The sequence below is a fragment of the Prunus dulcis genome, chromosome 1, assembly GCF_902201215.1.
Source record: "Prunus dulcis chromosome 1, ALMONDv2, whole genome shotgun sequence".
In the NCBI taxonomy this organism is placed as follows: domain Eukaryota; kingdom Viridiplantae; phylum Streptophyta; class Magnoliopsida; order Rosales; family Rosaceae; genus Prunus; species Prunus dulcis.
This window is the reverse complement of record NC_047650.1, coordinates 12,460,603-12,478,304: the sequence shown is the minus strand read 5'-3', so window position 1 is coordinate 12,478,304 and position 17,702 is coordinate 12,460,603. Positions and strand designations below refer to the sequence as shown.

The following is a 17,702-nucleotide window of genomic DNA, read 5'->3' as shown; positions in this document are numbered from 1 at the left end:
AATTATTTTTAGTTTTTAGTTTTACGTAAAATTAGGAACTTATCTTTTTTTTTTTTAGGGTCAATTTTTGAATTTGAGGTTATAGAATAAAATTGCATATTACAAAGAATTCTTAGTATTTTTCGATGATTTTTTTTGGAGTTAAAATGAATTTTTCTTTTCATTTTTCAATTAAAAGAAAATTAGTGATAATGAAAACTAAAATTTTAAAATAAAATGGTTATCGAGGACGTCTTATAAAATATGAGAAAAATGAGGTATTGTACATAATTAACTTTACAAATTAGGATTTGAAACATTGAGTATTTTAGTTTGGGTTTTAATACTTAGGAAAGAATTGTTATTTTGGATTATGCCGAAAAAGAGGCCCAGATTCGTTTAGCATGTCTAAATTATAGAGATAAAATACAATTTTACCCTTTTTTAAAGAGCCTTTGATAAATTAAATCTGATCTATCTCATGAGTCCAGGTTACTCTGTTCTTTCTCTCTCAAAATCACTGGTCATCTGTGCATCATCAAATCCTGTACTGGAAACCTATAAACAGAGATGAGTGTGAAAAATGAAATTACAGTTGGGTTGTTTCTCAATATTCAATCAGATTTTTCTTCCAATTCAGACTGAAATTTATAGTTTACTATTCAATTTTCTAACCATAAAAGAAGGAGAAGGGAGGAAGAAAGGAAATTGTCAATCCTGATGCAAGTTCAGACACTAACCTGAACAATAAGCATGACCTCTGCAATATTGGCCTCACAATTTTCAACATCGGAGGCCATGCCTGGTCTCCTCCCTTCTCGAACCTAAGAAGACAAATCATGAGACAGCAAGCACAATAACTGGGACGAAAATATTACTTTAAAGGTGTATATCAAAAGTAGGTTGAGCATTCCCTGCTTGGTAAAAGAGTGATACTTACCATACATAACTTTTTCAAATAGACCCTCAATTTAAAACACCTACCGTCAGTTGACGCCAGAATCCAATATTCTTAAATCTGTTCCAAACTGGTAAACTTGAATGATGCAGAAACTCCTGAAAGATAACTTAGTTAAGGCTTTTAAATGGTGTTAAATTATTAAACAATGAAGCTAACTTAGTTAAGGCTTTTAAATGCTTATATTATCTCTCTATATTTTGCAGGGACATGAGCATCAACTGGTGTTAACTTTGCAATACCAATTGACACTATTGTGCGATCTGTAACATACCTTATTGTATATGGAACACCGTACCGTGACAGATTTTGATCAATTTACCGTTGTACCTAAAACATATTCCTCATATCCGATATGTCTCTTGGAAAAAGAAGTTGTATAAGTTTCATAGAACCTGATCCAATTACTAAATGAATATTGATTTTGATGGGGTTAGGCAATGATCTAATTTAGCTGCAACTTCTTATTATAAAGCTCACTTATTATATATTTGTCTTCATTTGGAAATGGTTGATGTCATCACTGTCATATAATATTTTGCAATACCATTTAAGCTTTAATTTAGTGAAATTTTACATAGGTTATGTATTGTAGTTTTGCACAAACTACATTGCAGTTTCGGAAACTGCATTGCAGTTTTGGTAATTACAATTGGATTTTTGCTATTTCCTTGGTCTTCAACCTCACCAAATTTGAAGAGTAGAGGCTACCCAGATGAGGAGTTGGGTGGGCAAGAGAAGAGTAGAACGACCCAAGAGTAAGGGAACTCAAAATTGGACTTTGGGAAACTGCATTGCAGTTTTCATTTAACTACAATTGGATTTGGTGCAGTTTCCATTTAATTACAATTGGATTTTTCTTCTTTCATTGGCCTTCAACCTCACCAATTTGAAGAGTAGAGGCTACCCATATGAGGAATTGGGTGGACAAGAGAAGACTAGGACTACCCAAGAGCAAGGGAACTCAAAATTGGACTTTTGGAAACTGCATTGCTGTATTGGAAACTGCATTGCAAGAAACAAATTATTTTACCAACATGTCTTGAATAAATAAAAATATATTGTTTTCTTTTGTTTAACTCTGGAGCTGAGCATTTTTTTCCAAACTCAGCATTGCAGTTTCCATTTATGCATTGCAGTTTCCGCTTCTACATTGCAGTTTCCGTTTCTACATCGCAATTTCTATTTTAGTACTTTCATCTTGGTTCCTCCATTTTGCTTCAATAAAATTAATTTTTGTTTTTGTAGCTGTTTTTTTTTTTTTTAACATAATTGATATTTGCAGTTTTTGTGTGAATAAGTGTTGAAATTATATATATTTTTTTCTTTTTCTTTTTCTTTTTCTTTTTTTTGGATTAATAACCTAAATGGTCCTCCAACTATTGCTCCAGTATGATTTTGGTCCACCAACTAAAATTTTCATTTGAAACGTCCTTAAACTTTTTATTTTGTACTAAAATGATCCATATGTCAAAGTCTGTGCATTATTCCGTAAAATCGAAGGATAAAACCGTATTTTTAGGTGAGTATCCTCCTCTAAAAGGGTTATTGATCCCAATGGTTCCCCAACTATTGATCCAATATCATTTTGGTCCACCAACTAAAATTTTCATTTTAACCGTCCTTCAACTCTTTTTTTTGTATCAAGATGGTCCTACTGTTAAAGTCTGTCAATTTTATTGTTAAATTGAGGGGTAAAAATATCTCTATGAATTAAAATAGTAATATATAATTAAAAATTAAATAAAACCTATTATAAAACTTAAAAATTTTAAAAAATTGAATATCACAAGCCACATGTTTTTTTTTTTTTTTTTTGGTGAGACTGACCTAACAATTAATAATAAAAAATTCTCTATTGTTTAAATTTATTAAAATCACATAAATATAAAAATAAAATAACAAATTTTTTAAAGAGTAAACAATAATTAAAAATTAAAGGAAACTATTATAGAAACTTGTACCTAATTTTAAAATTGAAAAAATTGAATCTCACCACCAACATGGCTTTTTTTTTTGCTGACATGGACTTCAAAAGTAATAGTTGTTTTCTCTATTGTTTAAATTAATTAAAAAAATAAAAAAAGATAAATACAAAAATAAAGAACAATAATATTGACAGACTTTGACGGTAGGACCTTCTTGATACCAAAAAAACAAAAAAAATTGAACGACGATTCAAATGAAAATTTTAGCTGGTGGACCAAAATGATACTGGAGCAATAATTGAAGGACAATTTCAGTCATTAACCTTTTTTTAAATAATATTTTTCTTTTTTGCCCTTCAATTTAACGGAATATTTGACATACTTTAACGGTAGGACCATCTTGATACAAAAAAAAGAGTTGAAGAACGGTTCACTTGAAAAATTTAGTTCGTGGACTAAAATGATACTAGGCAATAGTTGGGGGACCATTGGAATCAATAACCCTTTTTTTTTTTAAACCGTTGATTGTTTATATAAATATTGTATAACTAAATAAATATTACAAAATCAAGTTTCGTGTAGTGGTTTGTGAGTGACCTTCCTCCTTTAAGGGTCAAGGTTTGAGTCCCGTCAATGACACAAAATCTTTTTTTTTTTTTTTTTAAGGTGAATAAAGGACAACGAAGTTTGTCCGCGCCGGCAGATATGGACATGTGACTGTAAACACGAATTTCCTGCGACAAATGAGACAAGAACACGTGCACAAAATAATATTTGTATTGATGAAATTTAGGGTTACAATCTCTGTATTGAATCCTCTGATTCGATCTCCAAAATGTTTAAAGAAAATTTGTGTTTGATACAAGGGTCGTAGAGACTTGATCTTGATCAAACGGGTAGCACGAAGCTTGTTTGGTGTTTGGGATTTTTATGGTGAAGGAACCGGCACGTATTTGTTGTGCTTGGTGGCTCTTCCAAGGTAGGGTGAAGAATGCAGAGAGTTTTCTGTTTCTTCTGAGTGCTAGGTTTTTTTTTTCTCTTATTCCTTTCGTCTTGAAGCCTCCTATTTATAGGCTTTCGTCGGATGCTTGACCTAAATAACTTTCCCTATTTAAAACCTTCATTTGTGGGATTCTGATTTGATTTAAATCAATTCCCATAATCTGGCAATTTAACCATATTATCTTCAATTGATTAACCTGATTAATATTTGATTTAAATCAAAGTCAATCACAGAAGATTCTTTCCTTTAATTTTGTCTTCATCTTGAACCGTTTGATGCACTCCGTCGGATGTCGCCATTTGTCATTTTTGACAACTAATCCAATTTTGATGAGTCACACGCCACATGGGTGAATTACGGGGCCCACGATTTAATCCACCGAACCCTAATTATTTTCTTGTCAATAGAATTTATTACATCAAAATTTCTTTGTCTACAGTGACATGGTATGCTTGCTTTAGGAGTGGCATTGTGTGTAATTTTGATATTTTTTAATGACATTTTTGTAAAATTAGACACTACATTTTGGTCTTTGGTCTTTGGCCTTATGCTAATTAGATGAAATTGTGTTCCTATCTTCCAAATTAGTAAACTATATTGTGTTTTAAAACTAAAGCTCCCTTGTTTTTTAAGGAGCCACGTCAGCTGTGGAGGAGGAATGGCTCCTGATATATCAGGATCCAGGAGCATTGTCCTTTTTTTATTTCAAACAATAAGTGCATAGACATTTTTCACATGTTTTTATATTTTTCATCCTTTTTCATAACATTGCATTAATTGAATTGAAGAGTCTAGTGAGGCACAAAATATTAAAATAGCAAACAAAGCTTTTCAAATTGCCACATCGGTAAACAAACTTCAATTTGAACAGTTTGGTTTTCTATTACTATTGAAGATGCTCCAACAATCTCTCGCTATGGAATGGGGGCAGGTGCTGACAACAATGATTGGTGTGGTTGCAAATCCAAGACTCTGCTGAGTTCCCATCATAACTTTGGAGGCAAGGAACAAGCATCGAGTTTGAGCAAGAATGTCGCCTCCCAATAAATGGATGGAAAAATATTTTAGCCAATAAATTCTGACGTTTTTTATACATTAAAGATGTCTTTTTTGGGTACAAATGTTAAAGATGCCCTAAATTTTAAGACGAATGATGCTGCCAACGGAGTACCAATGCCATACGCAAAAAGGAAGAGACTCGTAGAATTCTGAGAGTTACTCCACGATGAAAATCAACAATTTAAACCCTTAATATTTCAGGTCACTCATCTAAAATATGCAACAACAAAAAATCCATTTCGTTAAAACAAAAACGAAAACAAAAACGTCTGCAATCAAATGGTTAAACAACTGCCGATATAGCCTATGACTGCCTGATCCTTACATTACTAACCCACAAAAAAATGTCCTTAATTGTCAGCCTCATGAAAGGTTAAACAACAGCCGACATAACCTATTTTTGCTTCAAGAGAATTTTACCTTTTTTGTTTTATTTTAATACAAACGATTGCCTAAACTACCAAGGGACTTCAATCTGAAAAAGCATTTTCCCTCATCAGTATAATAATCAAGTCTTAAAATAGAAACAAGAACATCAAGCACATGAAATAAAAATAAGTTTTTTTTTGGTCGAAAGAAATAAAGATAAGACAAGACAAATGAGAGATATAAGTAGAAACAAGAACATCAAGCACATGAAATAACAACTTTTTAGCGATTTTGTCATTGTATTAACTTACCACTCCGAGAAAAGAGTATGGCTGGTAGAAGTTGTTACAAAAACCTTTAAAAAAAACTATACTTTTTATGCCTTCAAGAGGAAGGGGCAGTTGTGAGACACAAGATGGGCACGTATATAAAATATCTTGGTGGGAATATCTGCCTCCTCACGCCCAGACCTCAGCAAAGTCGTGTATATGTCTTCCCCACTTGATCATGACATGCATATCCTAATTTTATCCACAAAAAAGTAGCTAAAGCCTACCACCACAACAATGTTCCATTCTTCTAGAACAGTTCCATCAACTGCTGGGCCACATCTGCATCAACAATCAAAGCATTCATTTTCTCACCGTGGATATGGAAATGTACAATTCATTTTCCTCTCTACCTGTGATAAAAAGTGATAACAAAGCATGCATGCATACCTTCAAGAATATCTGGTGTAGCCTGGAACTCCTGCCAGACATTTTGATAAGAATCAAGATCCAAATTTAGAAACTTCGCAGCAAGGTACGCTGCTCCAGCAGCAATATGATGTGGTTTGAACTGGAGCCACAGAGAACTCCGGAGCCTGAAAAATCAAAACATAAATAAAAAAATAAAAAGAAGGAAATCAGTTTTACAAGGTTATGAGAAAAACACCAACATTGGCAAGGAGAGGCAGAAAGACAGCATATCCAAACCAAACCATCTGGGGCAACACTAGAAACACCAGGCAATGTCCAGTGCAACTTAGCATAATTTTCACATTGATAGACAGTACATCAGCAACAAGCGATAAACATATAGCATAAAAAGTTAATAGCAAAATGACATCAAATCAAGCATTGATCATGAGGAAATAACAGGTCATTTTCTTCTTACCAACTACAAAAGCAGCAAGTCAGGTAGAATATTTTCCAGAATCTCTGCAGGATTGCTGATAAGAGTACCAAATCTATAGCAAACATGTTATACCCATCTAGAGAACACATCAAAACTCCCAGGCCCAAAACTGCTGCACGGCTATTTTACTCATGTACACAATTCATATGAGAAAGCAAACAGGAAGCAGAAGCGCATTGCAAACAATCAAACTTCTGAAAGCTAATCCACAATCTTCTGCTCAATGGCTGGATCTGGACAGACTTGTCAAACACATGCATCGATGCTCATTGAACATACACATTACCCCAACTATTGACTTCCCAATGAGAATCATCGACTATACACATGTTGCCGGCATGAGATAAAGCTGAAATGTCATTTATAGTTTGTTCCAGCTGGTCAGTATGTGTGTAACTGCGTGTGTACAACACGTATATCCTTTTCTTATACCATCAACTAATCTATTCTATATAACATACTAAGGAGCACTGGGTAAAGCAAGGCTTGCCGAGAACTTCTTAGAACACCAAAATGATGACTGCACCCCTAGAAGAAGGATTTTAACAATGGTTGGCATTTTCAGACAACTACAAGGATGAATGCTAGATATTCAACTGGGGTAGGGTGGTTAATTTGTCTCACTAAAGAAAATTGGCTAAAAGTTTTAACATAGTTTAGTAAAATCTCAGACCAAAAAGAAAAAGTAGTAAAATCTTTCCTCTGGAACCTATACTCATTGTGATTTTAGTCTTCACAAAAGCTTTTCATACCAGCTGCAGTCCGTACACATAATCTTACAACACTTGTACAAATGATCTGGGGTAGCCTTTCCACCTCACCAAAAACATCCCTGGATGAAACCAAGTAGGATACAAAAGTATATGACTATATCTTAACCGCTATGATTTTTTCTTTTTCTTTTTCTGATAAGGATATATGCTATAAAAGATAAACATTTAATTCTTTTATGAGATTTTACAAACTGTCATAAATGAATGTGGAATTTTCAAATTTCAAATACATATGGCTGTGTACTTCTGTGTAAAACAAGGAGTCATCTAACAGAAGGAATAGCCAGTCCATAGTGACAGTAGTAAAATTAATGATCATAAATAACACCAATAGTAGCATTAAGATCAAACTCATTATCACAAGTAAATGAAGATAGGAATACAATATCAAACGTAGTTAACAAAAATAATAAATTTGGACACTGAATAAATCAAAATCCATTTCAAGAAAACTGTTATCTTTTTTTCACAAAAAATATCTAGAAACAAATTCATCACTTGAAAGAATGTTTCAAATAAAGTTTGAATATAGGAAAACTTAAATAAGATATTATAATATTGTCAAGGCCAAAAATAAATAAATAAAGATTGCCCACTAACTCGAACTGGCCTCAAAATTTATTCAAAATTGTGAAAAAGAACTTACATGGGAGTTGGGACTAGGCAATTGACAATAACTGATAACAAGTAAATGGAACCAAACAGTTCCCAGTCAAGATCTCGGCCCTGATAAATAATTGGGCAGGGTCTAGATCCAGACAAACCATTACCTGAGAAATATAGGTTAAACCAAATAGATATGATATGACACCAGGCAACTATATCAAAATTGAGATACAATTCCTGGCCTCCTATTCCCCATCTTGGAAAACAAGTTACACCTCAAAGCTTCACTAATGGAGAGAGCTGTCCGCACATTTTGCCAATTTCTTTCTCATTTTCACTTCACAAGTGTTGCATTATTATTATTTTCTCTATTTTCTTTTCATCCTTTTGGGGAGAGGGTAGATGAATGGCAATATTTTAAGGCCTCCCATTCCATTCTGTACTGGGAAAAAGAACCCAGCACTAAAAACAACAAAACATCTAAGTCAGACAGAACCCACACAAGCTCCTGAGACACATGCATCAGTAGCAACATTTCTACAACAATTTGCAATTCTTGGGCCAAGGTTTAAACTTCCATCAGAAAGAGTTTGGTCGAAACTGAAATCAGATTGAAGCCCTGATACTCAAGAAGGAAGAAAAATTAGAACACTCAGAGTGCAAACCCAGTGTACTATCTCATTTGTGCAAAAGGTTATAAGGAAAAAAAATTCAAAACTTTCAAAACTGATGCAGAAAGAAAACACTTATCATAGCCTCCGTTAAACCTAAAGCAACCCCTAGATATCTGGTCAACCGCTTGTTGTTAGTAGGCAAAGTCATTGGAGGCGTTCGTAAAAATGCCTCAAGGACAGGAAGGGCTACCAAGCACAACAAAATAAATCCTTGCCTAGTGAATGGTCTTCCTCCAAAACCTAGCACACAAAAAGCCCTGTCTCACAAACTGTATGTTTGTAAGCAGGACTTTAGAGGACTCTTTCTGAATAAACTCCACCAGAATGTTAAAAGAAAATAGTGAAAATGGCTATGGAGGTTCTGTGGCTATATTCAATAGCCAATGACCAAGTTGATGGGGCATATTATGAAAATTCATCCACAACATATCGGCAGTTCAACTTCAGAAGTAAATCAAAAAGTTTCCATGAACAGCATATCAATCCGCCAGCTAAGAATATCATACAGGTGATCAACGCTAATCTTGTGTACATCCTGCAATTATATGCATGCCAAAAGAATTAATATTCCAAAATAGCTACAAGAGAAGTTGCTCTAAACAAGGAAATTATTGAGACAAGCATCAAGCATCAAAGTTATAGAGAAAAGGAAGAAAACCAGTGTTTATCCTCCTCCACAAAAATAGGAACGCCCAAACCACAGTGAATATCCTAAAACTAACACAATTTTGAGGAAGACATGCAAGGTAAACTGGCTACGTAGAAAGTAGCATCGTGTTAAGTTGAACATGAGCTAGCTTTACCTCTTCAACTAAGGTAACCAAACACAAACATTTTGCTGGGGGTAAAATAACGACCAAGTAGAGACATTCAACAAAATGTAACGCTGAAACCTCGGATTCTATGAACTTACCCTTCACTGACCAAGCTTAAGGACAGATTCACCAAAACAGTTTGTGAAAGGCCTAATTTGTTAAGAATAGACGTAAGAGGATCATATGGATGCTGCACACCAAGTTCAAAATTTAGAGTGGTCAGTATCATTTGCTCAGCATCAGTCACCCGTTCCCGATACTGCTCAAACCAGTCCTGCTTAACATACAACACATATCAGAATGCTTGAAAGTACAATTCTAATCTCAGCTTTCATGTTTGGTTTTTCAAGAGGAGAGAAAAGAGTATAGAGGCTCAAAGATACTCACAACAGGGAGCATATAGGACAAGAAACTGAAATCCTGCTTATGGAAAATCTCACAAGACGCTCTCAACACATTATTCAAAGGGCGTGGTGTCTCCTCATACTTTGCAGAAAGAAAAAGGGCGGCGGTAGCAATCAACTGCAAAAAGAAGCAGAGTCATAAACTATAATTTCCAGAGGGAGTGACAGAGTAAGTCAATAACATACTTAATTACACAGTAGGAAATTACTAAATAGCACATAAAGAGAGCAGAAACATAGGTTAAATGAGTTATTAAGAAAATGAAAATGAAAAGTAAAAAGGAAAAGACTTTGAACACAATAAATTATTGAATTTCTGAAATGCTATAACGCTGATTGTACGAGAACAATAAAAATGATGATTATCTAAAAGAAAGGGATACAACTATTTTCCCAAATTCACACATGGAAACCTTTTTAACTTCTATAGATGCAATGAATTTCAAAAGAACTTGAATACTTACAAATCTATCATGGCAAGCATGTGATCGCCGAGCAAAAAACCGATGGCAGAGAACCATTGCAGTAGCGATAGTAGTTTGTGGCCTGGAATATATATGATATAGTTTGTCAATTACATAGTCTTACAAAAAGAGAATAAAACCTTGAAACTCAATGTCAACTGGCAAAATCTTTATAATATTACAGCCACTAGTTTTTTTATTAAAAACGAAGACACACTTTGAGAAAAGAAGCTTACAAATCAAGCCGCAATCCAAAATTCTGAAGGTAAGAACAATATGAGTATCGCAAATGTGCTTCACGCACTGCATCTATACCATCTTTTCTAGATGGGGAGCGTCTCTCAATCTCATCCCTTGACATAAAGGCCAGTTCATCCTCCTCTAATTTTGAGCGGTCACGTTTACCAGTAGTAGATGTAGAGGCATCACCATTGGACCTTGTGTGAGGAACATAGTTATTGTAGATAGAAGGGGCAAAGTCATATGTGTTGGCAGGAAAATAGTGTCTCGCACCATCACCCCAAGTAGAAGCTGAAAATTTTCTCCTCTTAAATGATGGAGCACTGTCAGGCTTGGAATAATTAGAATTGTCGGTATGCTCCCTATAATTGCCCATGTAATTATGGAAGTTGTTAAAATTCCTAGAGAAACTATTGCTCCTGCTCCTGTTCCAGTTGTTGTTGCAGTGGTTGAAGTTGTTGAAGTTTTTGAAGTTGTTGAAGTTTTTGAAGTCGTTTCTACTGAATGAGGGCCAATACTCGTCACCAGTACTGCCCCCTTGGGAGCGGAAGTTACGTGTAAAAGACATTGCTCCTGCTAAATTAAAAACAATACACAAACCATGAGAAATTACAAAACTAAAATTAACAAAAACCGAACAAGACATAGAGATCACTGTGATCAACAATGGTTAGAAATTTCTATTCACAATAAAATTTAGGTTATGCTCATGCATTTACAAAGGTTTTACTTGATCAAAAAAGTTGCTGCCTATGCACTATCTAGCCTATCTAAACTTGACCTCCTATAATCACTAATAAATCAATAACAAAAACAACCTATAACTTGTCATAAGAACCAACCTGCCTCTATATTCAACCAATCTTCAGGTTCGATTTTCTGTTGTCCAGTAACCAAAATTTTTTAATGAACCCAGCAACCAAATTTGTTAACTCTTCTAATTCTTCCAAAATCATCTTTTGCACACGCACAGATCCATAAATATGTAGGCGCATGCATGAAATAAATATGATACTCAATAACGTATAAATATCAGATCCGTTCAAGGCTCTTCACTTAAAAATACATAAATTCAATACAAAAACCTACAAATAATAGCAGATCATTGCAGAAAGTTAAGTAATTCGAATTAAAATCGAAAAACTAACCAACTTCAGATATCTGATTGCACAAAAAAGTGGCAGATTGAAACGATTAGAACCTTAGAACTGAAAAACGACGACGACGAGAACGAACAAATCGTGAAAACAACAGAAATTACCTGATCGGCAGCGATGGAGATCTGAAACCTCGGTGGATACGATCGCAATTAGGGTTTGGGAGAAGGAAAGCGTAAAGGAGTATACAAGAGAGAAGAGAGCCCGAAGAAGTTCAAACCCAAACGAAAGTGAGAAGCTTTATAATTTGGTCAGGTATAAGAAGGTCAGCAACAACAACCCAATCCACGCTTTCACCCCTCTGGAATCTTTTGTATTTCTTTTCGAGTAAAAATTTCTTATATCGGATTTAATTTTAATTAAATTTCTTTTTTTCACAAGCTTTCTTTCCTTTTATTTTGCTAACACCTTCTTTTTCTTTCTTTTTTTCTTATTATAAAAGCTTCTTTTTTTTTGCCAGATATTATAAAAGCTTATTAGCGTTGGAGCGTTAACCAGTTGAGTTAATATGGTATTAACTATTCGTTTGGGCTTACTCAACAATATAGAATCTAAATTGTTCATTTATTATATATTTATTGTGTAATATGTGATTAATTTTATAGAAGTAGCACGATATTGTCTCTGCCTCTTACATTTGGATTTTAAATAATTCTTTGCCTGCCGCAAATTATATCATATTCGCATTTGGATTTCACTTTAGCCCCCATCCAACGATAAAAATGGTATTTCTGTATTAGAAAAGGGTGCGTTTTCTAAATTTTGAAGGGAAAAAAGTTGGTCGTGTTTTGAATATTAGTTTTCAATTTATGTCATTTTCTATTTAAAATTAATATGAATAATTAACAAATGTTGAATTTTCTCATTTCTGCATACCTATAGCTTTTGCATATCTTCCTCCGTGGTGGTTTCTACATATCTCCATCACCAATGAGATTTCTCCACCAAGAGAAATCAAGTTTTGCCTTTTATCCTCACGTTTATGAAAATTCATGTATATTGGATCAATTTTAATCTACTATAATCAATGAGTGGTGGGCAATGGCTCATGCTAGGGGTGACCTCATATGGTCTTAGCACCCATTTTGAAAATGTAACCAAATGAGTAACACAAGAGTCCATGTTGAAAAGGAAAGAATACTCAAATCGAAATGTCAATGTGACCAAATCAGATGGCTACAATTAATGAAAACTTACAGCAAGCTTTGCAATCAAGGCTCATCTCCAAGGCAAAATGCTTTGTGGTAAATGTGTCTAATAAGATGCATTTGGTTTGTAGAACTGATTTGATAGAAAAAAAATTTCTCATGTCCTTTTTCAAAATATAAGAATGAAAGATTTCTTTCTCATGTTTGATAACGTTTGGAAAGTAACTAGGACATACTACTTTATATCATTTTCCATATTTGATTTGTGTAGGAATGGAAAACAAACTTTATTTAGTTTTTCAATTATACCATGTTAGAAATATAAAATTAAAAAAGAATGCCAACATTTTTTTTAATACAAGCGATTGAGGGATGCAGGAAGAAGAGAGGGGAGGTGTTAGGTATTTAACACAAACATTTCTAGGTGCATGAGAGTTTCGAACCTTTGCTTTGAGGCCAATAGAGCTCAGCTCAACTAACTGAACTATACTTGATTGGCAAGAATACCAACAATATTTGTTGTTGGACTAAATTGTTAATGGGGACAAATTATTCATGAAAAAAAATACATTTATGTTGGCCTTGGTTTTCTATGGGAATGGAAAATAAAATTCATGTGCCAAAAAAGCATTTCATATTACTAGAATTACCAAACATCCTAAATCATTTCAAATAACTGGATTTACAAAATAGTTAGGCAAATGGTTAGAAGGAAAAAAAACACTTAATTAAGAATTGTTCCCATGTATGTGATGTCCTTTTATCAGTATATCTGCCTTAGAGCATGTGCAGCTAGGGCTGGCAATGAGTCATGTTGTGTCGGGTTTGTGTCTTAAACGTGTCAAGAATGCTCAACCCGAACCCAACCTATTTAATAAAAGTGTCGTGTCGAGTTCGGTCGTCTTTTATAGTGCAGGTTTCGAGTCGTGTAACGGGTTCATAAAGAATAACATGCATGTTACAAAACTCACATCCAAAAAAATTTTAATTTAAAAAAAATAGAGAGAGTAGAGAAAATATAAGGAAAAGAAAAAAAAATAGAGAGAGGAGAGAAGAGAGAAGGAAAAGAAAGAAAAAAAATAGAGAGAGAGAGAGAGAGAGAGAGAGGAGAGAAGATTGAAGGAAAGAAAGAAAAATGAGAGATGAGAGAAAACTAAAGAGAAGGGAAAAAAAAGAAAAAAAAAGGAGAGAAAAGGAAAGGAAAAGAGAGAAACAAAAAAAAAACAAAAACAAAAAAAAAACAAAAAAGAGAGAAGAAAGAAGAAAGAAGGAAAAGAAAGAAAAAAAAAAAGTAGAAGAGAGATGGAAAAGAAAGGAAAACACAAAAGAAAAAGAAACATTATAAATATCAAAAGGCATACCATAAAATCACAAAGTTGTTTGTAGGATGGTGGATAAGATGTTTGAGAGAAATGAGGATAGTAGGGGTTCGAAACCCCTTGTGTGTTTGTTGAAGTCTCCATTTGTCTATATTTTTTAACGGGTTGTACACGGGTTGACACGACCCGTTTAATAAACGGGTTAGATAGGTATTATAGCGGGTTGACCCGAAACCCACCCGTTTAATAAACGGGTCAGAACAAGTTGACTCAAAATTGACTTATTTTTTATCGTGCGGGTTTCGAGTGGTGTCCGAAATTATGCAACGTGGCGCTTCCTGGACTCTCCGATGTAATTTTTTCTTGAAATTCGACGGCCTTGATTTTTTTGGCTAAAAAAATACCAAAAAATTCTGGATTTTTTCCCTATAAATACCTAACAATTTTATTCACTTTCCACACCAAATCTTCATACAAACTCCTCTCCTTCCAATATTTTTCACTTTCCACACCAAATTTTCTACTACAAAATTTTATTTGTGCAAAAATACAAATGGCCTATTCCATCGAAGCCAGAGGGTCGTGGACAAATGTTCGAATAGGTCAAAATCATGACAATGAGGTTAAAAAAAATTAATTTCCGTTTTATTCCAATTTCATTTATTCAATTTAATGTCTTTTACAATAAGTATGGACACATGGCAACCAAAAATTTTATCCAAAAATTTAATTTGAAAATTTTATCCGAAAAATATTATATGAAATTTTAAGTGAGAATTTTTTAATAAATAGTGACACGTGACAACCGAAAATATTATCTAAAAAGCTTTTCAAAATTAATGATTTAAGTATTAAAAAAAATTAAAGTAAAATGAATAGTATTTGCCATTGCCCTTGCCCTTTGGGGTGGAATCAAAAAATACAAGGTTGATACTATTCACATGAATAGTGTCAAACATTGCCTTACCTTTGCTTTGCCCTTGCCTTTTAGGTGGAGGTGCTCTCACCTTTTGAACAAGGCAAATTGATTTTGTCAAAAATTACCTTTTATGTGACATAAATGATAACACTTCTACGTGACATAACTAGAAGCCTTTTATTGAATGTCCAATAAACTTTTGTCAGCGGAGCACACTACTTCTCAAAGTTAATTTGCTAATTCGTACACGTTACGGGCTGACTTATAGATACAGAAAACCCTAATGCTTTTATGCAAGATGACACCTGTCAACTTGATATGAGAAAAGGCTTTACCTATTTGAGTAGCCAACGACACCTACAAAATAGGAGAAATAAGAGGGAGCTTAATTAGCTATTAGGACCACATCCACATACCAAACAGCAAATACCAATCCTAGCTAGAGAATAATGCGTGAATGGAACTAACAATACTGTTGCTAGCTGGAAGAGAAGCAAAGACACCAATATTATTGCTTTGGTCCTTTTCGGCGACATAGATTATACGTGATAATAACGTCTATTAGGTGTGTAGGCCTAGCTACTAGTCTAAAAAGAAAGAAAAATGAAAAAGTTCCATATGTATGTAGCTCTATTTTTCCCCCCAAAGTGTGCGGACCGAGTAAAACCTTCCGTGCAACATGTTTTATATGCATTTTTCTTTATCTCTCTTATCAAATAATGAGTCATGTGACAAGAAAAATAGAAAGAAAAGTGTATGAAACATGAAATACGTATGTGCAGGTAATTGATACTCTAATCCGAGCACAAGAGTATTAATTAACCATATACAGTAACTAACTGGCTTCTGGAAAAATATATGAGCAAATTGCAAGTGGATATAATGCCATTAACTAACAAGGAGAAACGCCCTAAGACTTTGCACTCAGAATCAAATAATTCAGAAGTTTGAAGTCGCCTTTAATATTGGCATATAGGATACTGTATATACGTCGATTTGTCCACGTTAAGAGTAATACCTTAGCAAAAAGGACATTAGAGAAGCCAAAATCACGTGATGCAGCACAAAAGGCTCATGCTAACACTATTTCTTTCGAACAATAATTGACACATCCACTATTTGGTTTTCTCTTTTTGCTAAGTTAAAGGTCATGGTACATTTTTGCATTCAAATTAAAGGTCATGGTGGGATGAAATACCAAACGTGTTTAAACCTAGGTGGGAAAACATAAGAGTGAAAACCCCTAGCCGCCGGTCACCCCTTTTGGGGCGGTGACTACCATACTTTTTGTCCTCTCTTCTTATATTTTTCATTTTCTTTTCACTTCCTTCCCTTCCCATCCTCTTTGCTTCCCTCTCCATCATCGTCTCTATTTCGTTGGCTTGTTTATGGCGTAATTTTATAACAAATTTCTGTGGATCTATCTTTGCTAAAGAGGAAAGTCGATTGGTGCAGATATGTTATCTTTTAGTAATTGCGGACAATGAGTTGGCTTTGTGACAACATGGTTGCAATTTGACTGGTATAGTTTCTTTCTTTTTGAAATAAGTTGCAAAAACTTTCTTTGGGTTTATTTTTAAAATAAACGCAGTCAAAAATATTTTTGATTGTCAGAAAGTGCTTTTAGCTCTTGCAAAAACACTCTCACACATACCCTTAAATTTCATGCACGATAGGCTTTTAATTGAAATTGAATGTCGGTTAAATGGATAGCTAGTAGCCATAGTAAAGGGGCATTTTGGATGCATAGTAAAGGTTCCAAAGGCCGTTCACATCCAATCCAATTGACCTGTAAAACTCAGAGAAAAATGCTCCAAGTCGACCCAATGAACTCTTTACTAATACAAATCAATTACTTCATATAGCATTAATCATGGCTCTAATCTCCACTAATTTGCAGAAATATTATAGTATACGTATTCATACCTCATAGCTGGCAAGTTTAACTACAATTAATTTTGTTTTCGTTCAAGATTACCTTTTTGATGCCTCGAAAAGCTATTTCTTCTCTACTATGATTCTGGAATTGGAGAGCAAATCTCTTGTCTTGAGAATCTAGTTAATTTTCCTGGACAGAGTGACGTCCTTAATAAATTACTATTTCATTATTTTTCTCACATTTGATTTGATTAATTATATTTGTATCAAGCAACAATTTCCCTGTACAAAGCAAAAGTTTAATGCCAGATGGATCAACAAGGTCAAATCTACCTCATCTTATCTGGCATGGCAGGGCAGGCATCAGATTTTACAAATAAACGTACCGTGGGCTCTATGCATGATCACTTGCTGATAAATAAATCACAACTTTATGAAGAACAGCAAGCAAATGATCAGATGGGCTCAAGGCTTTTAACTAGAAGTTAGTTGACCCAATAATGTAATGCAATCGGCAGGTTTTTATCAGAAATCATGATTTGCACATGTCCAAAGCATGCAGGAGTGCATATATATATATAACCAGCAGCTCTGTGAACATATGATTGTGATTTGGTATGTAATTTACTGTAAAAAGATAAGTACTACTAGACTAATAGTTAATTCGTCTCGTGTTTAAATCACGTCCAATAAGATTTAAGATTATAACGTATAATAATTAAATCTATAAAAGATGAAGATCGTATAATTATTATTATGGTGATAATATGAGCCAGCAGCAGAGCACGCAGCGGCATGCCCTCACTAATTACAGCATGCCCGGCTTCTTC

General features: G+C 34.1%; 1 protein-coding gene across 1 annotated transcript; it reads right to left on the bottom strand.

Moving 5' to 3' along the window:
* Positions 1-5,540: 5,540 nt before the first annotated feature.
* LOC117614079 (cyclin-T1-4-like) lies at positions 5,541-16,925 on the bottom strand. Its single transcript, XM_034342765.1, has 8 exons — positions 16,921-16,925; positions 11,713-11,846; positions 10,448-11,027; positions 10,212-10,293; positions 9,731-9,865; positions 9,442-9,617; positions 6,016-6,161; positions 5,541-5,907 (listed from the first exon to the last, which is right to left on the bottom strand). Exons 1-8 carry the CDS (start codon positions 16,923-16,925, stop codon positions 5,876-5,878), a joined length of 1,290 nt encoding a protein of 429 aa, XP_034198656.1. The 3' UTR covers positions 5,541-5,875.
* Positions 16,926-17,702: the final 777 nt, after the last annotated feature.